Source organism: Anthonomus grandis, chromosome 5 (assembly GCF_022605725.1).
Source record: "Anthonomus grandis grandis chromosome 5, icAntGran1.3, whole genome shotgun sequence".
Lineage (NCBI taxonomy): Eukaryota > Metazoa > Arthropoda > Insecta > Coleoptera > Curculionidae > Anthonomus > Anthonomus grandis.
In genome coordinates, this window is record NC_065550.1 from 6,585,206 (window position 1) to 6,607,016 (window position 21,811).

The window sequence follows — 21,811 nt, forward strand, 5'->3', positions numbered from 1 at the left end:
AGCTTTTCTTTTTAAAATCTCGTAAGGATTAACATCCTTATAAAGATCAGCATCTTATTCTGTAAGACCCTGTATAACTTGTGTATTCTACTTATTCAAATTTTGAAATTATTATAGCAATAGAAAGGAAATATAAATGTAAGAATAGGTAATTTTTTGAGCGAAGTCTAAACTATTATTGAAATATAAATATTACACTTAGACCTAACTTCTTTTTAGATAATAGTTATTCTCAAAGACGTTCTTCTTTCCATGTGGTATCGTTTCGTATGTAAGCCAATTGACATATTCGAATGAGACAATTTATCCTGCACGTGATGCAAGGTTCCTGTAAATTGTGCCCTGCAGATTGCCATTCGAATTCGTGTTAGGGGCCAATATATGAACTCATTGAACAAACATTGCCATAGCAACCTGTTATCAATAACCTATAAATAAGAGTCACTGTCAAACATGTCAGTATTTAACCTTTCAGTGTAACAACGCATATTAAATTACCACAAAACCCAAGATAAAAAAAGAAAATGGAGAGCGTTTTGATGCCAAACGAGATTGAACTTTTTGTGGACACCATGGAGCCACAAAAAATGAATAAGTTAGGATCGGAAACGTAGGGTGATATATCTTTATACTTTTGCTTATTTTTTCTTATTAATTTCATACTGTAGATGGCTGGAGTGGCATAATAGAATTCAAAAGCTAAACCAGGAAGCTGCAGTCGAAGCTGCCTGCTTGAAGGAAGAGCATGTGAAAGAAGCATTGGTGTCATTTGGCAAGGTGAATTTTAATTATGTACTATATAACTTTGGCATTTAAAACGAAATATAATAATATAGAGCATTATTAGCACCAATTCCAAAAAAAATATTACAATTTGTATCTACTACTAATAGTGGTGCTTAAGCAATTTAAGACCCAACGATTTAGCAAAAATTTTTTCCCTTAGTACAAAGGGTAAACACAAAACATTTTTGAATGAACTATACATTTTTTAACATGAACTATGTATTTTGCTCTAAAAAATCGAAAAAACTTCCTACTAAATGACGTCATTTTAAAAAGATTGCTATGCGAAGACTCTCCAATATGTCAATTTTGCACGAGGATATGCAGCAGTGTTGCCATACTATACAAAATTCCATAAAGTTTAGATAAAATTCGGCAGTTATTAACAAAGTTATTGGATGGAATAAACCCAACCAAAACCAAAACAACCCAATCCAACCAAACCCAACCCAACCCAACCCAAAAAATATATGGAAAATGGAAATAAAACTTTAAACAAAGTAAACCAACTGTCCTGACACGTTTATGTAATAAAATAATATATACGCTATGAAAGCTAAGAAAATAGCTTCACAAATAGGTTGTGTATTAAATGTCAATAATTTGACAGTTATTTATAAACATCAACGTTCCTAAATTAGAGGAGGCAATTTGGTAAACAACTTGGTTGTGTCTTTATTCATTATATTTTTTTTATTTAATCTGAATAAAGTAAAAATATTTTAGATCAATATAAAAGTGATTAGTCCGCGATAATACTCTATATACTTTTTATATTTGTGTCCATAAGTAAATAGCAGCATAGGAAAATCGTGGTTCATATACATACATTTTCGTTTTTTTTTTGTTAAAAAATGGCTCATCCAAAAATATTTTTGTTTTAATTTAATGGATTTAATGTAAGCTTCCTAAACATACCAAACAAATCTAAAAATCGTCAATCACCCAAAAGGTTAACATGGTACTAAAAGCCGAGGTTTGATTCTTACTTGGTAAGGTTCATTCTTACACCTACCCCTAAATAAATACAGTATTCGATATAATAAATATTATATTGATAATTTTTTTAAGAAGAATTATATATAATTAATTTAATAATTATATATTCTTATATATAATTATATATAAGAATCATAATATACCTATATCTAGCCATTTATTATTTTATGCAACACTTTACTATAGGTACTGTATACAGAGATACATAGAGAGGTGCTTAAAGTCGAAATATGGCAACGCGCGCGCATGCGTGCCAAATATTTTTCTAATGCAGTTTTTATATACGTCAGTGGACAGCCTAGTACTATAGAATAGAATTCTAAAAAAAAAGCATAATAAAATTTATTATGCTTTTTTTTGGTGAAACTGTTTTAACGACTAACCAAAACTCCTTATTCGACAGAACCACGTGTCGAATAACCATGTTAGCATCTTCGGCAGAAGATAAAAACTAAACAAAAACTTCTTACAAGTGGCCTTATATACTAAATTTGATAATTTTTTAGAACAACTCAATAACAGTTTTTCATCTATTAAATTTACCTTAAACAAGAAACAAATACTTTTAGGTACTAACCATTATTTTCAACAGAAAATGGCTAGCATGAATTTATTGGTAAATCCTTTGGTTTCATTTCCTCAAGTAGTAACAGATTTAATACAGAAATAGAAACAATTAAAACAATTAGTAGGGTCAATAGTTATGACCATATGATTATTGATAACCGAATTAAAAGACGTAAGCTTTAATCTTACAAACTCTACCACATTTAAAAAAGATGAAAATAAGCAAATTTTCGTTGCAATACCATATGATCCTATCTTAAAAAACGCTTTGATATGGTTTTTAAATACTTTTAGGTACTAACCATTATTTTCAACAGAAAATGGCTAGCATGAATTTATTGGTAAATCCTTTGGTTTCATTTCCTCAAGTAGTAACAGATTTAATACAGAAATAGAAACAATTAAAACAATTAGTAGGGTCAATAGTTATGACCATATGATTATTGATAACCGAATTAAAAGACGTAAGCTTTAATCTTACAAACTCTACCACATTTAAAAAAGATGAAAATAAGCAAATTTTCGTTGCAATACCATATGATCCTATCTTAAAAAACGCTTTGATATGGTTTTTAAAGACTTAGGTCTAAGAATAGTCTATCAAAGTTCGATCAAGTTAAGAAATCTTTTAGGAAACCCAAAAAAGAAAATGAAGACCAATGAAACATCCGGGATCTATGTGACTAATTGTAATGATTGTGATGAGAAGTACATAGGGCAAACAAGAAGATCAATTAATATCAGATTTAAAGAACATGTAGTTCATGTGAAATATGGAAGAGTTTAAAAGTCAAGTTTGGATGAACATATTTTAAATACTGACCACTTTGTAGAAATAGATAACTTAAAATTGTCTATTCCTGCAGTGGCAGTTAATAATAATCGAAAATGCATACGAAACTTTAGCAATATTCAAAAATAAAAAATAAACATTCCTAATAGGGATAAAGGTCCAATCCCTTATAGTCAAACCATGCTTCATTAGAATTTTCGACGCATGTATTAGTTATATCTTTAGTATGTACTTGTAAGTTGTAAGTACAAAGGCGGTTCAGATTTTATGGAAACAAATGCTGTAGCTGGCGCGCATGTATATTTTGAATGTCGTGGCTTGAGAATTTGACAGCTGATGGGTCCGTTAAGAAACAGTGAGGCATAGTTTTCGTCGGGAGCGAATGTTTCACGCGCATGCTAACGACCATAAGTGAACGTCAAGTGCCGACTCCGTTCCGCAACGTATTGTTATTGGTTTTTTTTTAATGTGGAAAGGCGAAAAAAACACGAAAATTTTTCTGCGTTTGCAAAATCAGTTCGGTAGTGAGTGCCTGAGTAGAGCTGCTGTGTTTAAATGGACCAAAGCATCCAAAGATGGTCGCGAAAATTTGAACATAATGAAGAAATGTCTTCAGCGTCTACCCAGAGTTCTGCAAGTATGTGTGCTAGTAGGAATTCATCCTTCCCAAGCGGCACTGGGGGATATCCACCAGAAGAGGAAAATTCAGCCTCGAATTATTTAGCAACATTTAATCCTAGTGGCAGCATGTAGTCCAATTATCACAATAAAATATTTATTTCACGATCCCTAAAGTTTTTGTATTCCATAAGCCTACTAATTTTTTTACCCGAGTGCTATAGCAAGTCGTTTTTCTGGCGAGATAGCTTCACGATAATTTGTGTCAGATTTTCGTATTTCATCTTTCACCAAGTTCAATATTTTATCGAAACACTCTGGAGTCATTCTAAAATATACGTAAAAGCGCTGTTCATCCAGCCGAAGTTGTGGCATCAAGGTATGGTATTCCCCAAATTTATTTTGTTCCAAGTTAATGTCATGAACCCACTTCCTTCGTTTTCTAAACAAAATTGAAAATATTTGTTTTATGTACTTCGTTAAACTTAATACATACCCAACTATCAAATGGCGTTAAATAAACATAACTTGTTGCATTTTGTTCCTCTTCTAAAGCAAGCAATAGAAGTGCCTCCTCTTTTTCTGAAGACGAGCTCATTGCAAAAGGCAAAAATAAAATGTACGCAACCTGTCGAAACCTTCACGTTCGCGAAGCGAATAAGACGCTTTGGTATGGATAAACAGGCGAAACAGATTGCGAATATCGCTCTGAATTTCGCTGCGAATACTTCGCCGTGATTATTTTGCGCCGGTTTGTGGGATGCTTTACGCGCTCGCTTTTAGCGATCGAAATTGGGGAAACAGTAGAGGGAAGAATTTACAGGGCTCTTAAAAAATATTCTGCCTATCTTTCTTATGCAATGCGGACCAAACCCACTCCACACCAAAGCAAGCTACCCCATTTCTACGAGTATCCCTAAATTACACAAAGAACGCATGCCTTTGTGACCTAACACCAGCTAGAGAATTTAGGGAGTGATGAACCTTTTGGAGGCTTGTCTCCGCAACTCCTATTTTCAATTCAAAAGTAGGTTTTATGCTCAAAGCGAGAAACTTCCAATGGGCTCGTCGTTATCTCCAGTGGTAGCCAACATATACATGGTTCGAGGAGCACGCTATAAGGACAGCTCAATCCAAACCCAAGATGTGGTTTCGATATGTCGATGAGACATTTATCATTTGGAACAAAAGCGATACAGAGCTAGCAAACTTTCTTGAGTACATTAATAACGTTTCCAAGCATAAAATTCATGATGGAATTGGAAACTGAGTCAGCAATGCCCTTCTTAAATGTTCTTGTAAAGAACAATAATGAAGGACATCAGTCTATCGCAAACCAATATACAAAGGTCAATATCTACACTAGAACTCCAATAATTTGGGTTCAACAAAGTTGGGAATCATTAAAATCTTATATAGGACTGCAGCCACAATATGCAACAAGACAAAACAACCTTAACAGGAAAATAATAAATATCACCACTTTTTTTTTTAGTTACAAGCACAAGTTTAGTTACAGCAAGAGTTACAGCAGAACGGGTTTTCAAGCAAACTAATAAAAACAACTATTAGGAAAGCAAAAAAAATAACAAGGAAAGAGCCCCAGCAACTGGAGGATCCTACAGGATTCTTAACGACTCCGTATATTAAGGAAACTTCGGAAAAAATTAGAAAAAGAAATTGCCAGAAAATTCAACTTTAAGACTACCTTCAATGGTGACCATATCATGATGAGGCCAGAACCAGACGAGGTTTAATATCAAAGACTGGAATGTCTACTGGATACCGAGAACTGCCTATATCAAATCCCCCGCGAATATGGAGAGTCATACATAGGCGATTCGAAGCGACTACTGGAAGTAAGCTATGAGATAATAGGAAAATTACTAGGATCAAATTACTAAGCTGTTCCCTGCCTGAAGAAAAATTTGTGCGGGATCCTTCCACACAGAGTGATTAACAGTCGAAGCAGTCAATGGAGCATTTTTACAAATATATGGAGGAAACTTCTGCTGTTTTTCTCTTCCATATTAAAAACTGCATTGAAAAAGTTTATTGAAAAGCTGAACTACTCCATATACTAATAAATACTTCCCAATAAAAAAATCCAAATGATCCTGTATGCAGTAAGGCATGCATTTGCCAATGTTAATGAGCAGGAGAACGACGACCAAGTACAATTCAGAACCACCATAATGCTTAATGAAACGAGGAACTTGTTAAACCAAACCAATTTATATTAGACTCGAAAAAGAAAGATAAAATTAAAAGAATTGGTCACTGAAATCTTACTGGATACAATGGAATTCATTGGTTGTGAATAATAAACCTTTACAACGAACCATGGTGGATTCCGAAGGTAAGAAAGAAACTTATTGCCTACTTATTATCGACTTATTATCCGCAGCGTATTTGAAATAATCTTTAGGTTTACTGACAATAAAATTCCGGGTATATTGTTACAATCCTTTAAACCTTTGCGGAAAAAGACTGTAGACTACTTTTTCAAGAAGTAGTGAAAATGAAAATCCTCTAGACGTAGACGATTCCTTTTCGAGAATGCCCGCAACGTCTTCTCTCTTCTGTTATCTCGGCTCCTGTATCTACTAATAACAAATTTTTTGACCCAGTCATATCTATGTCAAGTAATACGAAATTGGAAAGTGTAGGATCAAGATAAAATATATTTAAATTTACATTTCCCCCAATCGAACCGGTTGGGGGCTCGATTGGTTTTCCGGAATATCTGCCCTAGCATATCTTATTGAGGATCGATTATTATTGGCCTGAATCTGATTTTGCCTGTTATTATTATTAAAATTTTGTCTGTAATAATTGTTATAATAATTATGATTACCACGACCTCGTCGGGTACCCCTAAAATTATAACCTCCACGAGTATTATTATAAAATTGTTGATTGTAATTGCCCCTAAAATAGCCGTATTGACCACCACGACCGCGATAGTTTCGACGGTTGGATTGCTAAAAATGAAATATGCTATTGGTTAATCATTAACGCTTGAAAAAGTACCGGCTTGAATTATTAAGCGTGTTTTCTCGTTAGTTGAATTGAGTGAGAGCTACACCACATTTTTTGACAACAACACACCCAAGTTCTGTTTAGTTTTACTGCACAACTGAAACACTACTGGTAACACAATTGTTTTTTTTTTAATGTCAGCCACATTCGCTACTGAAGCAGCTAGGTCTCTTCGAATCTGCTTTTCCAGATTCTTCCTGCAGGACTTGTGATCATGCGAAACAGTGCAAAACATAGTGATTTTTACTACAACACAGTGATTTGTGCACGAAACTAATAATAGTAAAGTAATAATAGTCATTTGGCAGGCCTCATAATTAAATTTAATTTTGTAATAATTTAATAACTAAGAAGGCATATCTTGCAAATTATAATCTTAGGTCTTATAATCTTGGTATTTAGATATAACATTTTTATTACTATTAGGATTTTGTTGGTGTACACTTTTGTTTTCTGGATGATGCCCTTCACAAGTGGCCATAGTGAAGGTCATTCTTTATGAAGGGGAGGTGTAAAGAATCATTAAACTCCAACATATTTATTAGCAATTATTCTATTTTATTCCAGTAAAGAAATATTGCAAGGTTAGGTTTAGGTTACCATAAGTACATTCACAAGTCATACCGAATGTAAGAACAGAATGATTATTAATAAAAAGTCATTAAACCAAGTACTAGTAACATGGGACTTTTATTTTACACATGTAATAAATAAGGAAACCCGATTAGAGCGGAGTCAACCCGACACAAATCGCCGTCTCATGTAAAATTATTTGAATCCATTGTAGAGATAAATTACCAAACTAAATAAAAATTTAGTGTTTTATTATCATTAACTGTTTTTTGGTTGTAGCAATTTGTGGATTTAATGTGTGGTTTAATTCAGACTGCGAAATTATATTTTGTGGCGCTAGACAAATCTTTCATAGTTTATCGAGTTCTGCTTCAGGAAGGAAACAAAAAGACTAAATGTTTTTCTGAATTTTAGTCTTCTAATATTTTCTCGTTTGATGTTATTTTAGGCAAAGGTGCTAGTACATGAAGCAATCCTAATAAACATCTGGAAATATAAGGTGTTACCAAAACTCCTTAAACTAGAACCAAACCCAGAGAGCACCTTTATTGCATATTCAATCTTATATCATGAAGGTGTATGCGTTTCACTTTTGGAACTGGTAATGTTTCATTCTAATTGTTGTGAAGGTAATATATGTAATACCATTTAACCCTATTTTACATATATTAACGATATTTTAGCTCTTGAGGATTCTTCAGTGGATCTTCTAGATTACGTCTGTGGTGCCATATCTCAACTCTTAAGTGTCAAGCAAGCAGATGCTCCAAGTAACAAAGAAAGTGCCCAGGAAGAGTTATTTAGGCAACGAAACAATTTGTCCTTCGAAATTGCCATACGGTGCTTGTCGATTTTGAGATATTTGACGGAAAATACTCAAAGGTATAATCTATTCACAGAATTAATCTGTTTTTAACAAAATACATTTCTTTTAGCCTTCCAATAACAATATCTACCAGGCTTTATACAACTCATGATATTCCTGTTTTATTGACTGAAATTCTATTGGAAATGCCGTGGGTTAAGGATGGAAAACAGTTTGTTGGGGGAAAATGGAAAGACTGGGATCATGAGCAGCTTGGACAAGCTGAAGCTCAGGTAGCTCTTTGCGCGATATATTTTCTTTTGGATTGAAAGGTTTTTATTCCATCAGAATTTTAGGTTTTTTGCCGAAGTTTAAATATCTTTAATTTTTATAGAAAGTTTAATTATTAGGTGATCGGGCTTTTATAATTATAATTAAATAGCTTAAAAGGCATCTGCTAATATAATAAAATCATCAAATAATTCATTAAATATTAAATAGTTATTTTGTTATGATTGCGTAAAGTTATACAGAGTGTCATTGAAATGGTGTAAAAGGGGGGTGATAGCACTCCTAAAAATTGTGAAAAAAGTTCCTATGAGCATAGGGTGGAAAATGCATATTAATGGTGGGTCCACATTGCTCCTGTGCGTGCTCGGGATCGCGCTTTTGTATTTTTCAGAACATTGCTTTTTTTGTTTGTGCTGTTCGTCAAGATGGTCTTATCCGCAAGCAAAAGTATCCACATTGTACCTCTGTGTGTGCGCTCTAGCGGTTCGGACATAGATGACGAACTATTGTTAACTGCGGTTGCTAGTGCGTTAATTATAATAGTAAAACAGAGAGAACAGAACAAAAAAGTGAGAAAAAGGCGGTGTTAGATGTCAAATATTTTTAAAAGTAGATCAAAATACAGTGGAAGTGATCTTCTTCATGATTTACAAACAGATGAAATGTTTTTTAATAATTTTTGTCGCATGAGTAGCATTGATCTTAAAAACTAATTAATTTAATTCGTCCGCGCATCGAGAAAAAGAACACCACCTTTGGAAAAGCTATTCCAGTGAAGGAAAGGCTAGCAATAACATTAAGATTACTCGTATAGTAGTTTAAGTTACTTGTTTGAAGTGCCGAAACAAAGTATTTCTAAAATAGTACCAGAGGTTTGCGATAGTTTGAATGAAGCTCTTAAAGGTTACGTTAAGGTGAGTAATGCAAATTTTTACAGGGTTGTTATTAAATAGTTGACCACCCTTTTAAAATGTGTACTATAGAGATAAGAAACAAAAAAACTTTATTCTGAAATATGCTTAATAACAAATAAAATTATTTTAAAACATTAAATTTCAAACCAGATTTATTATCTGTTATGATTTCGTTTGTCCACTGTGTTTGCAGGGAGTCGTTGGATGGTAAGGGAGTTCTTGTTGAAGAAGTTGATGCACCTGGTGAGAACATGTTTGAACCATCCATTGAGTGGGATAGCATATTCTGGAAACTATTTTGCGACTTATAACATCTAACTTTGGAATTAAAAATGACAGATCCAAACATTTTTTGGACATAGGCCGCCGAATATGTATCTAATTGTCGTAATTCTCCAGCTATATATTCCCCAAATTTGTCAAATGAATCTTTAGCTGTAGTAATACGTTGTTTTACATCACGAAGAGTGCTTACTGCTTCAGATACCAACAATTTTACGCTTCCTACTTTGGTTTGGTTTAGAAGTTTGCTCTTCAACTTGCTTCATACTTGTAGAACTACCAGGTGCATCAATGGCTTTCACGGCAGTATCATGAGCTGCATGTTCGCCTATATCAGTAGGATCGAGGCTTTCTTGCATTGGACTCTCTATCATTTCTTCACTCTGAAATAATCAAAAACCAGCTTATTTTGTTGCAGATTATAACGACATTAGAAGAATGGCTCAATGTCGCACAATAACTTAAAGAATTATGGAATTTCCCCCACTGTGTTGGAGCAATGGAAGGAAAACACATAGTTCTTCAAGCACCTATTAACAGTGGTTCGGAATATTTTAATTATAAATCAACCTTTAGTATTGTTTTTTTTTGGCTGTTGTTGATGCTAATTATTTCTTTATGTTTTGTGATGTCGGATGCCAAGGCCGAATATCTGACGGTGGTGTCTTTCTAAACAGTGATTTATTTAAAATGTGTAATGAAGACTTAAATTTGCCTATCAAAAATCCACTACCTAGGAGAAAAATGTCGGTACCTTATGTTTTTGTCGAAGATGATGCATTCGCCTTTAGTACAAATGTTATGAAACCATACCCAGGAAGAGGTCTCGAAAGAGGTCCAAAAAGGGCATTTAATTACAGATTGTCTAGGGCTAGAAGACTTTCAGAAAATGTGTTCGGCATTATGTCTGCTGCATTTAAAGTTTTAAGGAAACCTCTCTTATTAGAACCAAAAAAAGGCAGTAAAAGTTACCATGACCATGATGAAATTCTCTTCAAATGTACACACCACAAGGAACATTCGATATCGAAGAAAAAGACCAGTTTAAGCCGGGTGCTTGGAGAACAGACGCAGAAGGAACTTCATTATTGAATATATCGTCTACGGTTCGAAAATCTTCAATGGCGAGCCAAAATATTAGAGATGAGTTTGCAGAGTTCTTCGTAACAAACGGACGCGTCCCTTTGGCAGGATAACAATAAAAAAATGAATAAAAGCTTAATTTTGGGACTTCTTGCGTTAACCTATCGCGGCGTAACGATATATTGAACTACAGTTTTTTAGATATGCAAGTAATAAAGTAAAGACAATAAAAATAGTTCCATTCTTTAAATGATGCTTGTATGATTTTTTACAGTTTTTTAAATTGGATACCTAAGTATTTATGCAATAAACAAATCTAAAAATAAACGTTATCATAAATTGACTTACCTCAAGTATGGTTAAGATATGGTTGGTTTTGGTTGGTATTTGCCCGATAGAAATGACAGATGTCTTAAAGCAAACCAGTTACCATTCGAGCGTTTACTGGTTTCCATGCCTGTTCAAAATACGTCACATTATACTCACAGAGATACATAGTAACATTCACTTTGATATGTATAAATAGACAATACATATTTTCAAACGTACATATTATCAAGACATATTTTCAAAATAAATCTTACCTGACACAGTACGTGTGACTTTTTGTCTTTCCCTCCTGAATGAAGCCAATATTAAATTAATTTTTTTCTTTGTGTCGGCAACCGAAGCCATCATTGCAGTACCGATTTCCAACAACGCATCATTTTTGTTGTTTAATTTATAAATTTTTTGTTGTGGATCCCACAAAACAGGATAACTTTCATAAATTCCTATTAGATTTAAAATATTTTCTTCATGCCAGTCCATATTGCACTGCGCCACGCTCGTACTCATATGAAAATGAAAACGTAAAAACCCATCAAATCGCCAAAACCGCCGTCAACTGTGCTCGCGCGCACAAGATGCATCCCTTTGATGTACCGCTACCCGAGCGAATAGTCGAAACATGTGTTTTGGCTGTGTGCAAGCACTTTTTTTCTTTTATTCGTGCTGCTCGCTCTGTTTGTTGTGCTCGTTGTGTTTGTTCGTGCTGCTCGCGAACACTGGACCCACCTTAAGAGAGTTAGGGACACTTAAGAGAGTGAAAGGGTGAATTAAAAAAACGTGTTTTTTAAAGTTGTAGGCTTAAAAAACGAGATAAAATTTCGAAAAAAAATCCTCTGCTATAAGTTTTGATCCTAAGTCAAATCGTGATACTAAAAATGATTTAAAAAAACGGGAGTAGTTTTTGCCAGGTTAGCAGGTTGATTCATGAATAACTTTTTGAGGTAATTTTTTTGCATTTTGGGTTAATTTTTTGAAAACTACATAGTTTTTCCTACAAAAAAGCACTCTTGTTGTACATCGCCCAGAGCGATAGTTAACAGAAAACTGAAGGTAAAGAGTTCGCTCTGATGGGTTGCTAACTGGTTAATGGACAAGTTATGGTGTTAAATGTAATCAATTAGTTATTAAGTAACTAATTAAAAAAACAAAATTTCATGATTTTAAAACATGTTATTGCTTTAAAAAACGAAGTAAATCAATTACCAAAATTCCTTATTAAAATAATGCATTCCTTAATTCATCCATTAATTCACGTGTGCGTAAACATAAAATTTGATAAATTATAGAATATACTATGCGTGAATTGGCAGATATGCATTTTATTTGTGGAAGAGCGAACGGAAATGGTCTTTTGGCTGAACGCTTGTATGTTCAAGAATATCCAAATCGTAGGGCACCTTTTTACCAAATATTTGCGAGAATTAATCAGCATCTAAGAGACACAGATTCATTTGATCTCAGAAACTAAGACCGTGGTCGTAAATTGACGGTACGTACATCTGATGTTGAGGAGCGCATTTTAGCAGATGTAGAGAAATATCCAGGGATACCTGTAAGAATTGCAGCTCGAGAATTGTCATTGTGTGTAAATGACTCATCTCAACTCCTAAATCCGTATCACATTCAAAGGGTACAAACTCTTGCTCAGACAGACTATTCCGCTCTCATCTTCTGTCGTTGATTATTAAGAAAACTGGTAAAAGAATAAGAAATCGAATTTTCAATAATCATAATACACATTACTTTTCCAATGAAAACCCTCAAGATGTTGTGAAAAGTCGCCACAAATTAGATTTTCAGTTCAGGTTTCAGCAGGAATTCTTGGCGATAGACTTATTGGGCTTTTTTTTCTACCCCTGAGGTTAATTTTACACCTTTCGAAGTCACTTATTTCTTACAGTAATAAATGGTCAAAGAAAAGGTCATCTTAAGCTAAATGGTCAGTTACCTCAATTTTCTAATATATGATGCACTTATGGAGGAGATCCATAGCACAGAGGCAGATCATGTATTTTATGCATGTTGGTGCATCAACTCATTTTCCGCTAGCGGTGAGGACCTTTTGAACTGAGTTTTTGAAAGGCGTTGAGTAGGAGTACTTCTCATTAGATTTAAGATCATCAGATCTTAATCCACTAGATTTCCACTTCTGGGGCCATTTGAAAACTTTGGTTTACTCAGTGCGTCTTAAAACTGAAGAGCACCTACGACAACGCATTATTGACTACTCCAATCACATTCGCACAACACTAGGGATATTCCACAGGGTACACAAATCGTGGAGAAGAGCAGATGTCTGTATTGAAATTAATGGTGGTCACTTTGAACATTTACTATGATTAAATTAAGGAATTCATTATTTTAATAATTGGTTTATTTCATTTTCCAAAGCAATAAGATGTTTATTGCTTTGGAAAGATTATAAACGATTTCAATAGAAGATGAAAATTATATGTGGATGTCAGAAGGTATAACTTAATAAGTAAGTATATGATACACAGAAGAAATCAGACAATGAATTTAGCCTGAAAAACTACTTAATTTTTAGAAAGGATTGTTTCAGAGTGTAATCCACAAGAAACAACGGGTGGCGTTTTGCTAGTTGTTCAGAACTTGAAGGGTTCGATGTGGACTGTATCATTTATTTGTAATAACTTCAATATTTATATTAAATACAACCGTAAAAGTAACGACTGGCACATAGGAACGGCGTCGTGTCGTGGGCTTATTGAAGACTATCACTAAACTAAAAAAGAGCGGTGATGCCGCTGTTTAAGTTTGGCCCTAACATACCGCCCGCCTTGAAATATCAATTTCAACATTAGCAATATAACAACAAGCAAACTAAATAAATTTAAATTGTTACAAGTGCTTAGCCTTACGAAAAAATAATAAACTAGCTTAAATAAAATACAATACCAATCAGGCATTAACAGAACATATTTTAAAATTAATTCTATTCTATTAAACTATGTTCACTGATAGACAGCACACAAAGTTTTGTAACAGCTCGTTTACAACAGGACCTGTCCTTGCACATAATTGTGGTGACTCGTACGATCTTGTCTTCACCGTAGTCTAATTCTGTGACTCGACCTAGCTCTATGCTGAAATCGGCAAATTGTCCTTAATGAGCACAATCGATCCAAGCTTCAACAAAGAAGCATGATTTTTCTTCCACTTGACTCGGCTTTACAACTCCGAAATATATTTCTTGTTCCAACGCTCCCAAAACTGTTTGACTGTTTGACTGAACTGTTCCCAAAACAGGGTTGTTTGAAGTCGCTGAAACTTGAGAAGACGATTTTCAGACACTCATCATCAAGAAGAGCTGGGATCGGTCTTCCCAGCAGAAAATGAGCCGGAGTCTAGATAAAGGTCTGGAGTTTAACACTCTTATTTGAGTTAAAATAGTGCTAAGCTCTTCGTAGGTAAGTTTAGCTTTACCAATTACGCGTTTTAAATGATACCTAACACATTGCCCGATTCCCACAACCCGCCAAAATTAGGAGCCCTAGGAGGTATAAAGTTAATACCTTCACTAGATAAAGCAGAACCAATTTTATCAGAATTGGACTCAAAAAATTGACGTAAAATTGAATTGGCCCCGACAAAATTAGTGCCATTGTCAGAATAAAGTTGCAAAGGTTTACCTCTTCTTGCAACAAATAATCACCGCAAAACCAAAATAAACGATCGACTTGTGAGATCTGTCACGCACTCTAGATGAATATATTTTGTACTCATACAAATAAATATACATATGTTCGCCTTTAAAAGTTTGGAATTTTTAGTTTTTCTGTCCCGAATTTCAATTGGATCTGCGTAGTCAATACCAGTACATGTAAACACTGGTTGGTACGCTGATAATCTACATTTAGGTAAATTTCCCATAATATAATCAGCTATTACTGATTTAGCCTTAAAACAAATAACGCACCGTCTATCAACAGATCTAGCTAGACCACGACCAGAAATTGGCCAATATTGTTGTCGTAGAGTATATAACAACTGTGGGCCGCAGTGTAAAAAACGTTCATGGATATGAGGCATAATCAAAGTAGTTAAAAAATGTTTATTATGTAAAATTATAGGATGCCTTTTTTCCTCAGAAACCTTCGCCTTTTGAATCTTACCACCCACTCTTATTAATCTATCACTGTTAATATATGGACTAAGGCTCAAGAGTTTACTAGACATTTTTATTTTCTTCTGATTTAAAAAGGAATAATATTCACTGGGAAACGATTGTTTTTGACCAATTTTTAATAAATTCTGTAACGAGAAATTAAATTCACTACAAGACAAAGGCCCACAGAATTTCCTTTTAACTTTCAAATTTTTAATAAATCTTAAGACATATGCAAACACCCTTTATAATTTAATTATTTGTGAAAATTTATCTAAATTAAAATTAGGTGCCTCGCAGACAATAGACGAATGGGAAACAACTTTTTCCTCCGGTATTTCTCAACCGTAGTGGTACAACTGGGAACTCTTGCAAATTATCTGAGCATAAAAAATCAGAAACGGGTCCCTTCCACCATAGCTCAAAATTTAAAAGTTGTCGGCAAGATTTTCCCCTGACCTTACATGAAACCAATCAGTCGAACTAGTTATGGCCTGACTGAAGGCCTTCTCTGTTTGCCACGAATGTTTTCCAACGACTATACTAGGGCAGCGCTTTATCCAACAAAGAGCAATAGTGGAGTCAGTTAAAAAATTACATTTATCAATGTTAAATTTGATGGATTCCTTTACCTTATCCACCAACTTTGCAGTAAGCAACACAGCACACAGCTCAAGACGAGGCAAACTTATAGTCTTAATTGGGGCAATGCGAGACTTTGCAAAATGAGTTTTGCCACGACAACTATTGGCCCTAGCAGTCCCAAAAGGTCAAATATTTGGCTTGTTACTCACAAAATTATCCTTTTAGTCAGAATGCCCCTACCAGAAAAGGATTTCATCGAATAATGAATAGTATCACTATAAGCATTCCACCAGTGAATGACACCCAAAGTATTATTTTGTTCAGTTTGGCCAATTTGCAATATACCCGAAGATATTTCATTATCTACATGAAACTTAGGAGCAATTCAGGCCTATTAGAAAGCCATTTTCTCAATTTAAAACCTCCAGACTCCAAAACAAACGATATATCTCGTTGAAGCTGCAATAGTTCAGCACTTGAAAACGTTCCAGCCAAAAGATCATCAAAATAAAAGCAGTTTAAAATAATTTCACAAGCCTGCGGAAATTCATGTTTAAAATCAAATACCAACTGCTTTAGACATCTGACTGCTAGAAATGGTGACGAGGTGCAACCGTAAGTAACAGTCTGTAGCTCGTAACATTCAATAGAAGCATCCGAGGACTGCGGATCCTTCCATAACATTCTTTGAAATCGTCGTTCATCAAGATGAATAAGTTTCGAATGAAATAAAAAAATTATAAAAGTAATAAAAATATAAAAATTAAAAAAAAAATAAAAGTAACGACTGGTACATAGGAACGGCATCGTGTCGTGAGATTATTAAAGACTCACTAAACTATAAAAGAGCAGTGATATCGCTGTTCAAATTTGGCCCTAACAGAACTCATTCATCATATTCTATGTACTCAGTTGGAAACAACTGCACCATAAAGCAAATTTATGTAGCTATTGTTCAAAAAATTCTTCATCCATTATTGGCTGCATCTACTTACCACCTGACTCACCTGTAGTTAAAACTATTCGACATTAGAGTCTCAATTGGAAGTAAGTTTCCTAGGTATATAGTTCCTGATGCTAAACTATGCATTGCAGGTAACTGTAATTTCCCAAAACCAATTGGGTAAACGAGGGCATTGCTGCAATCTGGTATCCTTGTTGCGATACCTACGCATCTTCTCAACCAATATAAAAAAATTGAAAAAAAATTACAATTAAGTCATAAAGACAGTCTGTCATAGCGACCCTATATTGATTAACAACATTTACCTCTACACTTCTCCCTTGTTCTATCAAAAAATAGTATCTTAAAGTAAGCTTTAAGAACCAAAATTGGCAATTTTTATTATGACTCTGAAATTTCCAAAATAGTTTAGTCGGGAACTGATCAATTTAACATTTCCAAAAAAGATCGCACATAAAAATTTCAAAAAAATGGCCCCCAAACAAAATTACCTAATCTCTTCAGACCTAAGAACTCTGCAAAAGACTTTCACAAGAATGCTACAAAACATATTTTCGAATTACAGAATCAACTTTATCTAATAATCCGAAACACTTCTGGAACTTTGTCAAATTTGAAACGAAATTTTTCAGGGATTCCCAACATCCTCTCTGTCGACAAGTTAAATGTATCTATGGGTCTGATAATGTATCTATCCTGACGCCACTCGCTAACCTTTCGTTTCCTACTTTTGTTGATGAAATCATTTCATCTTCATGAAAAGTATCTCAACCACATCAAGTTAACTTCATACTCCATCTCTATATCTGATATCTGTAGATGAACAGTGCGAAACTAGTTACATTTAAACTGACTTTACACAATTCTTGTATCTCTTAATTTAATAAGATTCATTTTCTACGCGAATTATAGGTCTTGCTCTTTTGCTCTGGTCTGGTTGGCAGTGGATCATGCTGAGCTGATCATGAGTTTCTTGCGTACCAAGGGGTGTTTGCGATTATACGAAAGGCGATATTCTCTACGGCCGGGAAATGTTGTAGTTGGCTTGAGTGGATATCGGCCCAGGTGGGGGAGGCGTAGGTCAGGATGGAGCGAACAAAAATCTGGTAAATCCTGATTTTTATTTTTTTGGGAGAGTCGGCTGCGGGAGTTAAGGAGAAGGTAGAGGAGGCGAAGTTTCTTTCGAGCGATCTTTGGCCTTACTGGTTTGGACTATGATATTGGGGGCCCACTTGAGGAGTCGGTCGAAGATTACTCCTAGATATTTGACTTGGTTGGACCAGGTGAGGTTTGTAGTTTCTCAACGGAGTTGAGGCGGAGGAGTGGGTCTTCCACGTTTAGAAAAGAGGATGGCTTTGGTCTTCCGTGGATTTACCTGAAGACGCTATTGTTCCAGTTTTGGAGTTAAGTGTAGTAGGTTTGGAGTACGTATCTGATCCAGTTTTTGTGGGGGCGGTGGAGAGTGACAAACTGCGCTGCCATTGTTCAAAATTAGGAATTTCCATAATACACCTGAGGTAGCGATTCCAGCCAGCTTAGGATGCGGTACCTTTATCTTTGATCTCGATTCCCTACATACAGGTGCATCCGATAGCGGTCTGTTTCAAAATTTACGCGAGCCATTTAATGCGGAAATCTGGTAAATTTCGCGATACTCGCTTGTAAAACAAACTCTCAATCAGTTCTTTAAGAGTCATCCTGGTATATCGGGTTTTAGTTCTGCACTTTTTATACTTTTTTACAATTATTTCATTAAAAATAGGTGTTTTTTTGTAAGTAGAAGTCTATTGTAGTGTCCTTTGTAGAGTAAGGTAAGGTTTTTAACACTTTTTTTGAAGTTTTATGTATAATTTGGACTTTCGTTAATTTTTGTTGTACCTTTAATTTTAATTTTTATTTTGACTTACCTTTTATTTATTTAATGTGTTTCTCTCAAAAAAAAAAAAAAAATACAGTCTGATGATGATGAGTGAACTCATCGAAATGCATTACTCTTGACAAAAAGATTGGCATTTCCATTTGTGCAGATAAGTCTTTCCGCCCTTCCTAAGCCGCTATAAAAATAGATAGACTATACTTTAGGTCCTCCTCAGATATCACTCAAATAGGTGTGTCGGTGCTCCATTTTTTCAAATAGATTTTACCATTTGAGGTATATGCTGAGTGACTATTGTTCTTTAGTCTGTACTTCCTAACTTTTTTCAATATGCTTGATAAGGACAATGGCATGTCTTCGTGAGAATATAATGCGGTTCCCCTCCAAATTACAAGTTCTTATATAAGGCTATTCAGTCGCAATAATATTTAGGAAAGGTGCACTATCACTTTTTCCTAAACAAAATCTTTGGTAACAATTTGAGTGGTGTTTGCGTCTTTTTATCTTGGAACGCTATTTATAATGAAGCTTTTTTCCTTCTTTCTTTCATCCAATGTGTTTAGTTTCTTTTCCATGAGTCGGAACTCTTACTTTAGTACCTCATTTTCTTTTTTTCCATGAATGAATTTGGTTTTAATATATAAAATAGAGCATGAACAATCACCAAGATATTTTAACAATTTTCTAAAAAAAGATCAGCTTTTCATGACTATAATATACCTAAGGTAAAGTAAACCGTTTATAAATAGTTGAGTCACGCCTTAGGTATAGTATCAGCTTCTGAGGGAATAGTAGCATCTATATTATCCAACAATTTTTTATTCTACAAAAATGTGCTTTTCGTTATATATGTCTAGCCCAGGCCAGGGAATACCTTGTTCATACGAGAGGTTCTTACGGTCACAAGTTTCTACATAATGGAAGTTACTAGCAATTTATTCAAACATCGACATACATTTATAGTAGAAAATCTGCAAAATTGTCAGTGTAATTTACGCCTGCCTATACCTATATCTACTAAAAATTTAGGGCTTTAATATATTTAATCATCCCACACCACACAGAATTAAAGAAAAACCATCACTGATAGGTTTTAGACACAAGCTTAGAATGTTGTTAGGAAAGTGTATAATATTTGTTATACACTTTCCTAACAATTATTTAATTTCCAACAATATTAAGTAGCTCTTTTCATTGATGTCTACGACGTATTGCTTGTTCCCTGAAGACATTTCTTTCTTGTTATTTTTCATTTTCTGATAGCAAATACAACAGCTTGCCAGAAAACTAAAAAACTGAATATTAAATATTTAACAATATACAATCTTGCCAATTTTTAAAGAATGATGAATTTGACATTTACTTAAGACGAATTTGGATATAAATTTCAATGTAGGCCATAAGTAGCAAGTATTCCTACGGAATTGAATGTAAATGAGGCATAGGCAATATGAACTATATAATATATGAAGTTTTATGGTTTACGTATGCCGCGACATGTGAGAATCGAGGCGAGGATCTAATGCTCTTAATGTAAGGCAATTCAGCCTTACACCAAGAGCATATAATGATTAAACAAGATAAATAATACATTTTCGAATCCCAGCTGTTGGAAGCCCTCATTTCATATTAAAAAAATTTGCGTCGGCTTGATCTTCATTTCATAGAAAAAAAAATTATCATTACACTCAACGAACATCGCGATTAAAATATTTTGATACTGATTTAAAAATATATTAACACTTTCAGGTATTTACACTCAGCTATTTTAGGTATGGCTTACTCTTCGTTACGTTTTACTTGACCCTGAATGTCCAAAATACTATCCAATTACGGAAAGCAGGCGAAATCAGTTAACTAAACTTCTGCCCCTCATAAGACCAAGTTTACTCGACCAATTATCACCACTAATTGAACTAAAGGTACTCAAGAAATATTTAATTACATTAAAATAATAACTACATTACTGTAGTCTTATACTTGTGGTATATATACAAGTTATTTAATTAATACTAATTAATTTTAGCATTGGTTATGTAAAGTTTCTTGTCTGCAAGAATTCGCTGCTCCTCCTAAACCTATCTTATTAGAAGCTATTTTGGATATTAAGGAGAATATATTGCGACATTGTGGAGGAAAATGGAAGAAAATCGCTGAAAACCAGCTAAACAATATTTTTACTAGCAGTAAAGAGTCTCTACAAGAAGCCGCTAAAAAGTAATTATTAATATGTCATATTCACTAAGTGCAAGAATAACGGAAGCCCGTAATAACTCGTGAACAAAATATCTCAAATAAAGTGTATAGCAATTTTTTAAATCTGCTTTATAAAACTATTTTCAACATGCACGAATGAAGGTAACAAGTTACCTTTTTTTAAATGGAATGGTATTTTTTTTTAATTATATACCGGGTGGTGCGTCGCCGAGCGGAACATAGGAAAACCCATGTAAATTTTAAGGAGGTCAATTATTGGCTTCCCTGTACATTTTATAAAAAAAAATTTAAGATAACTTTTTGAAGAGACCAATCTGGCAAACCCTTATGCAAAGTTTCAAAAAATGTTAATAAGTTAATCTTGAATTATTCAATTAAATGTAATTGCAAAATTAGCAAATTTTCGGTTCAGGTAAAACCAAACGGGCACCAGTAAAATGAATATTGTCACTGACGTGAGGAAAAGTGTCAATAAATCAGTGACAGTCGATATTTGAAAACAAGTATGAATTTTTCAATCGGCGAAAAAATAGCCATAATTAAGTAGCATTATGCAGGAAAGAGGTAAATAAACATCTTACAACGGTATCGCGCACTTTAAAAAAACACAAATATTATTCGTATAAATTCGAAAAACATCAAGAGCTGCAGGAAAGAGATGAACAGCGAAGAATGACATTTTGTTTTGAAATAATGGAAAGTGCAAATATTGATAGGATTTTTTTAAGAAATATTTGTTTTACCGATGAATTTACATTTACCCTCAACAATGAACCAAATGTTCAGAATTGCCGGTATTGGAGCCAAGAAAATGAACATCGCTTTGTTCATACTCGGACGCAATATCCCCAAAAAACAAATGTATTCGTGGGAATTATCGGACACCATATCATTGGACCCTTTTTTATGGACTATAACCTAACAGCTAAAATCTATTTGGACTTATTTCAAAATCAA

The 21,811-nt window shown here is 34.1% G+C and overlaps 1 protein-coding gene across 1 annotated transcript in view; it reads left to right on the forward strand.

The window, feature by feature from the left end:
- The first annotated feature begins 414 nt into the window (after window positions 1–414).
- Window positions 415–21,811, forward strand: part of LOC126736434 (zinc finger MYND domain-containing protein 10) — a 39,355-nt gene continuing 17,958 nt past the window's right edge. Inside the window, exons 1-7 of the mRNA XM_050440771.1 lie at window positions 415–610; window positions 669–777; window positions 7,827–8,007; window positions 8,062–8,260; window positions 8,314–8,476; window positions 20,410–20,559; window positions 20,664–20,854. Coding sequence (XP_050296728.1) covers window positions 525–610; window positions 669–777; window positions 7,827–8,007; window positions 8,062–8,260; window positions 8,314–8,476; window positions 20,410–20,559; window positions 20,664–20,854 — 1,079 coding nt within the window. The 5' untranslated portion in view covers window positions 415–524. The remainder of the gene's footprint in view (window positions 611–668; window positions 778–7,826; window positions 8,008–8,061; window positions 8,261–8,313; window positions 8,477–20,409; window positions 20,560–20,663; window positions 20,855–21,811) is intronic.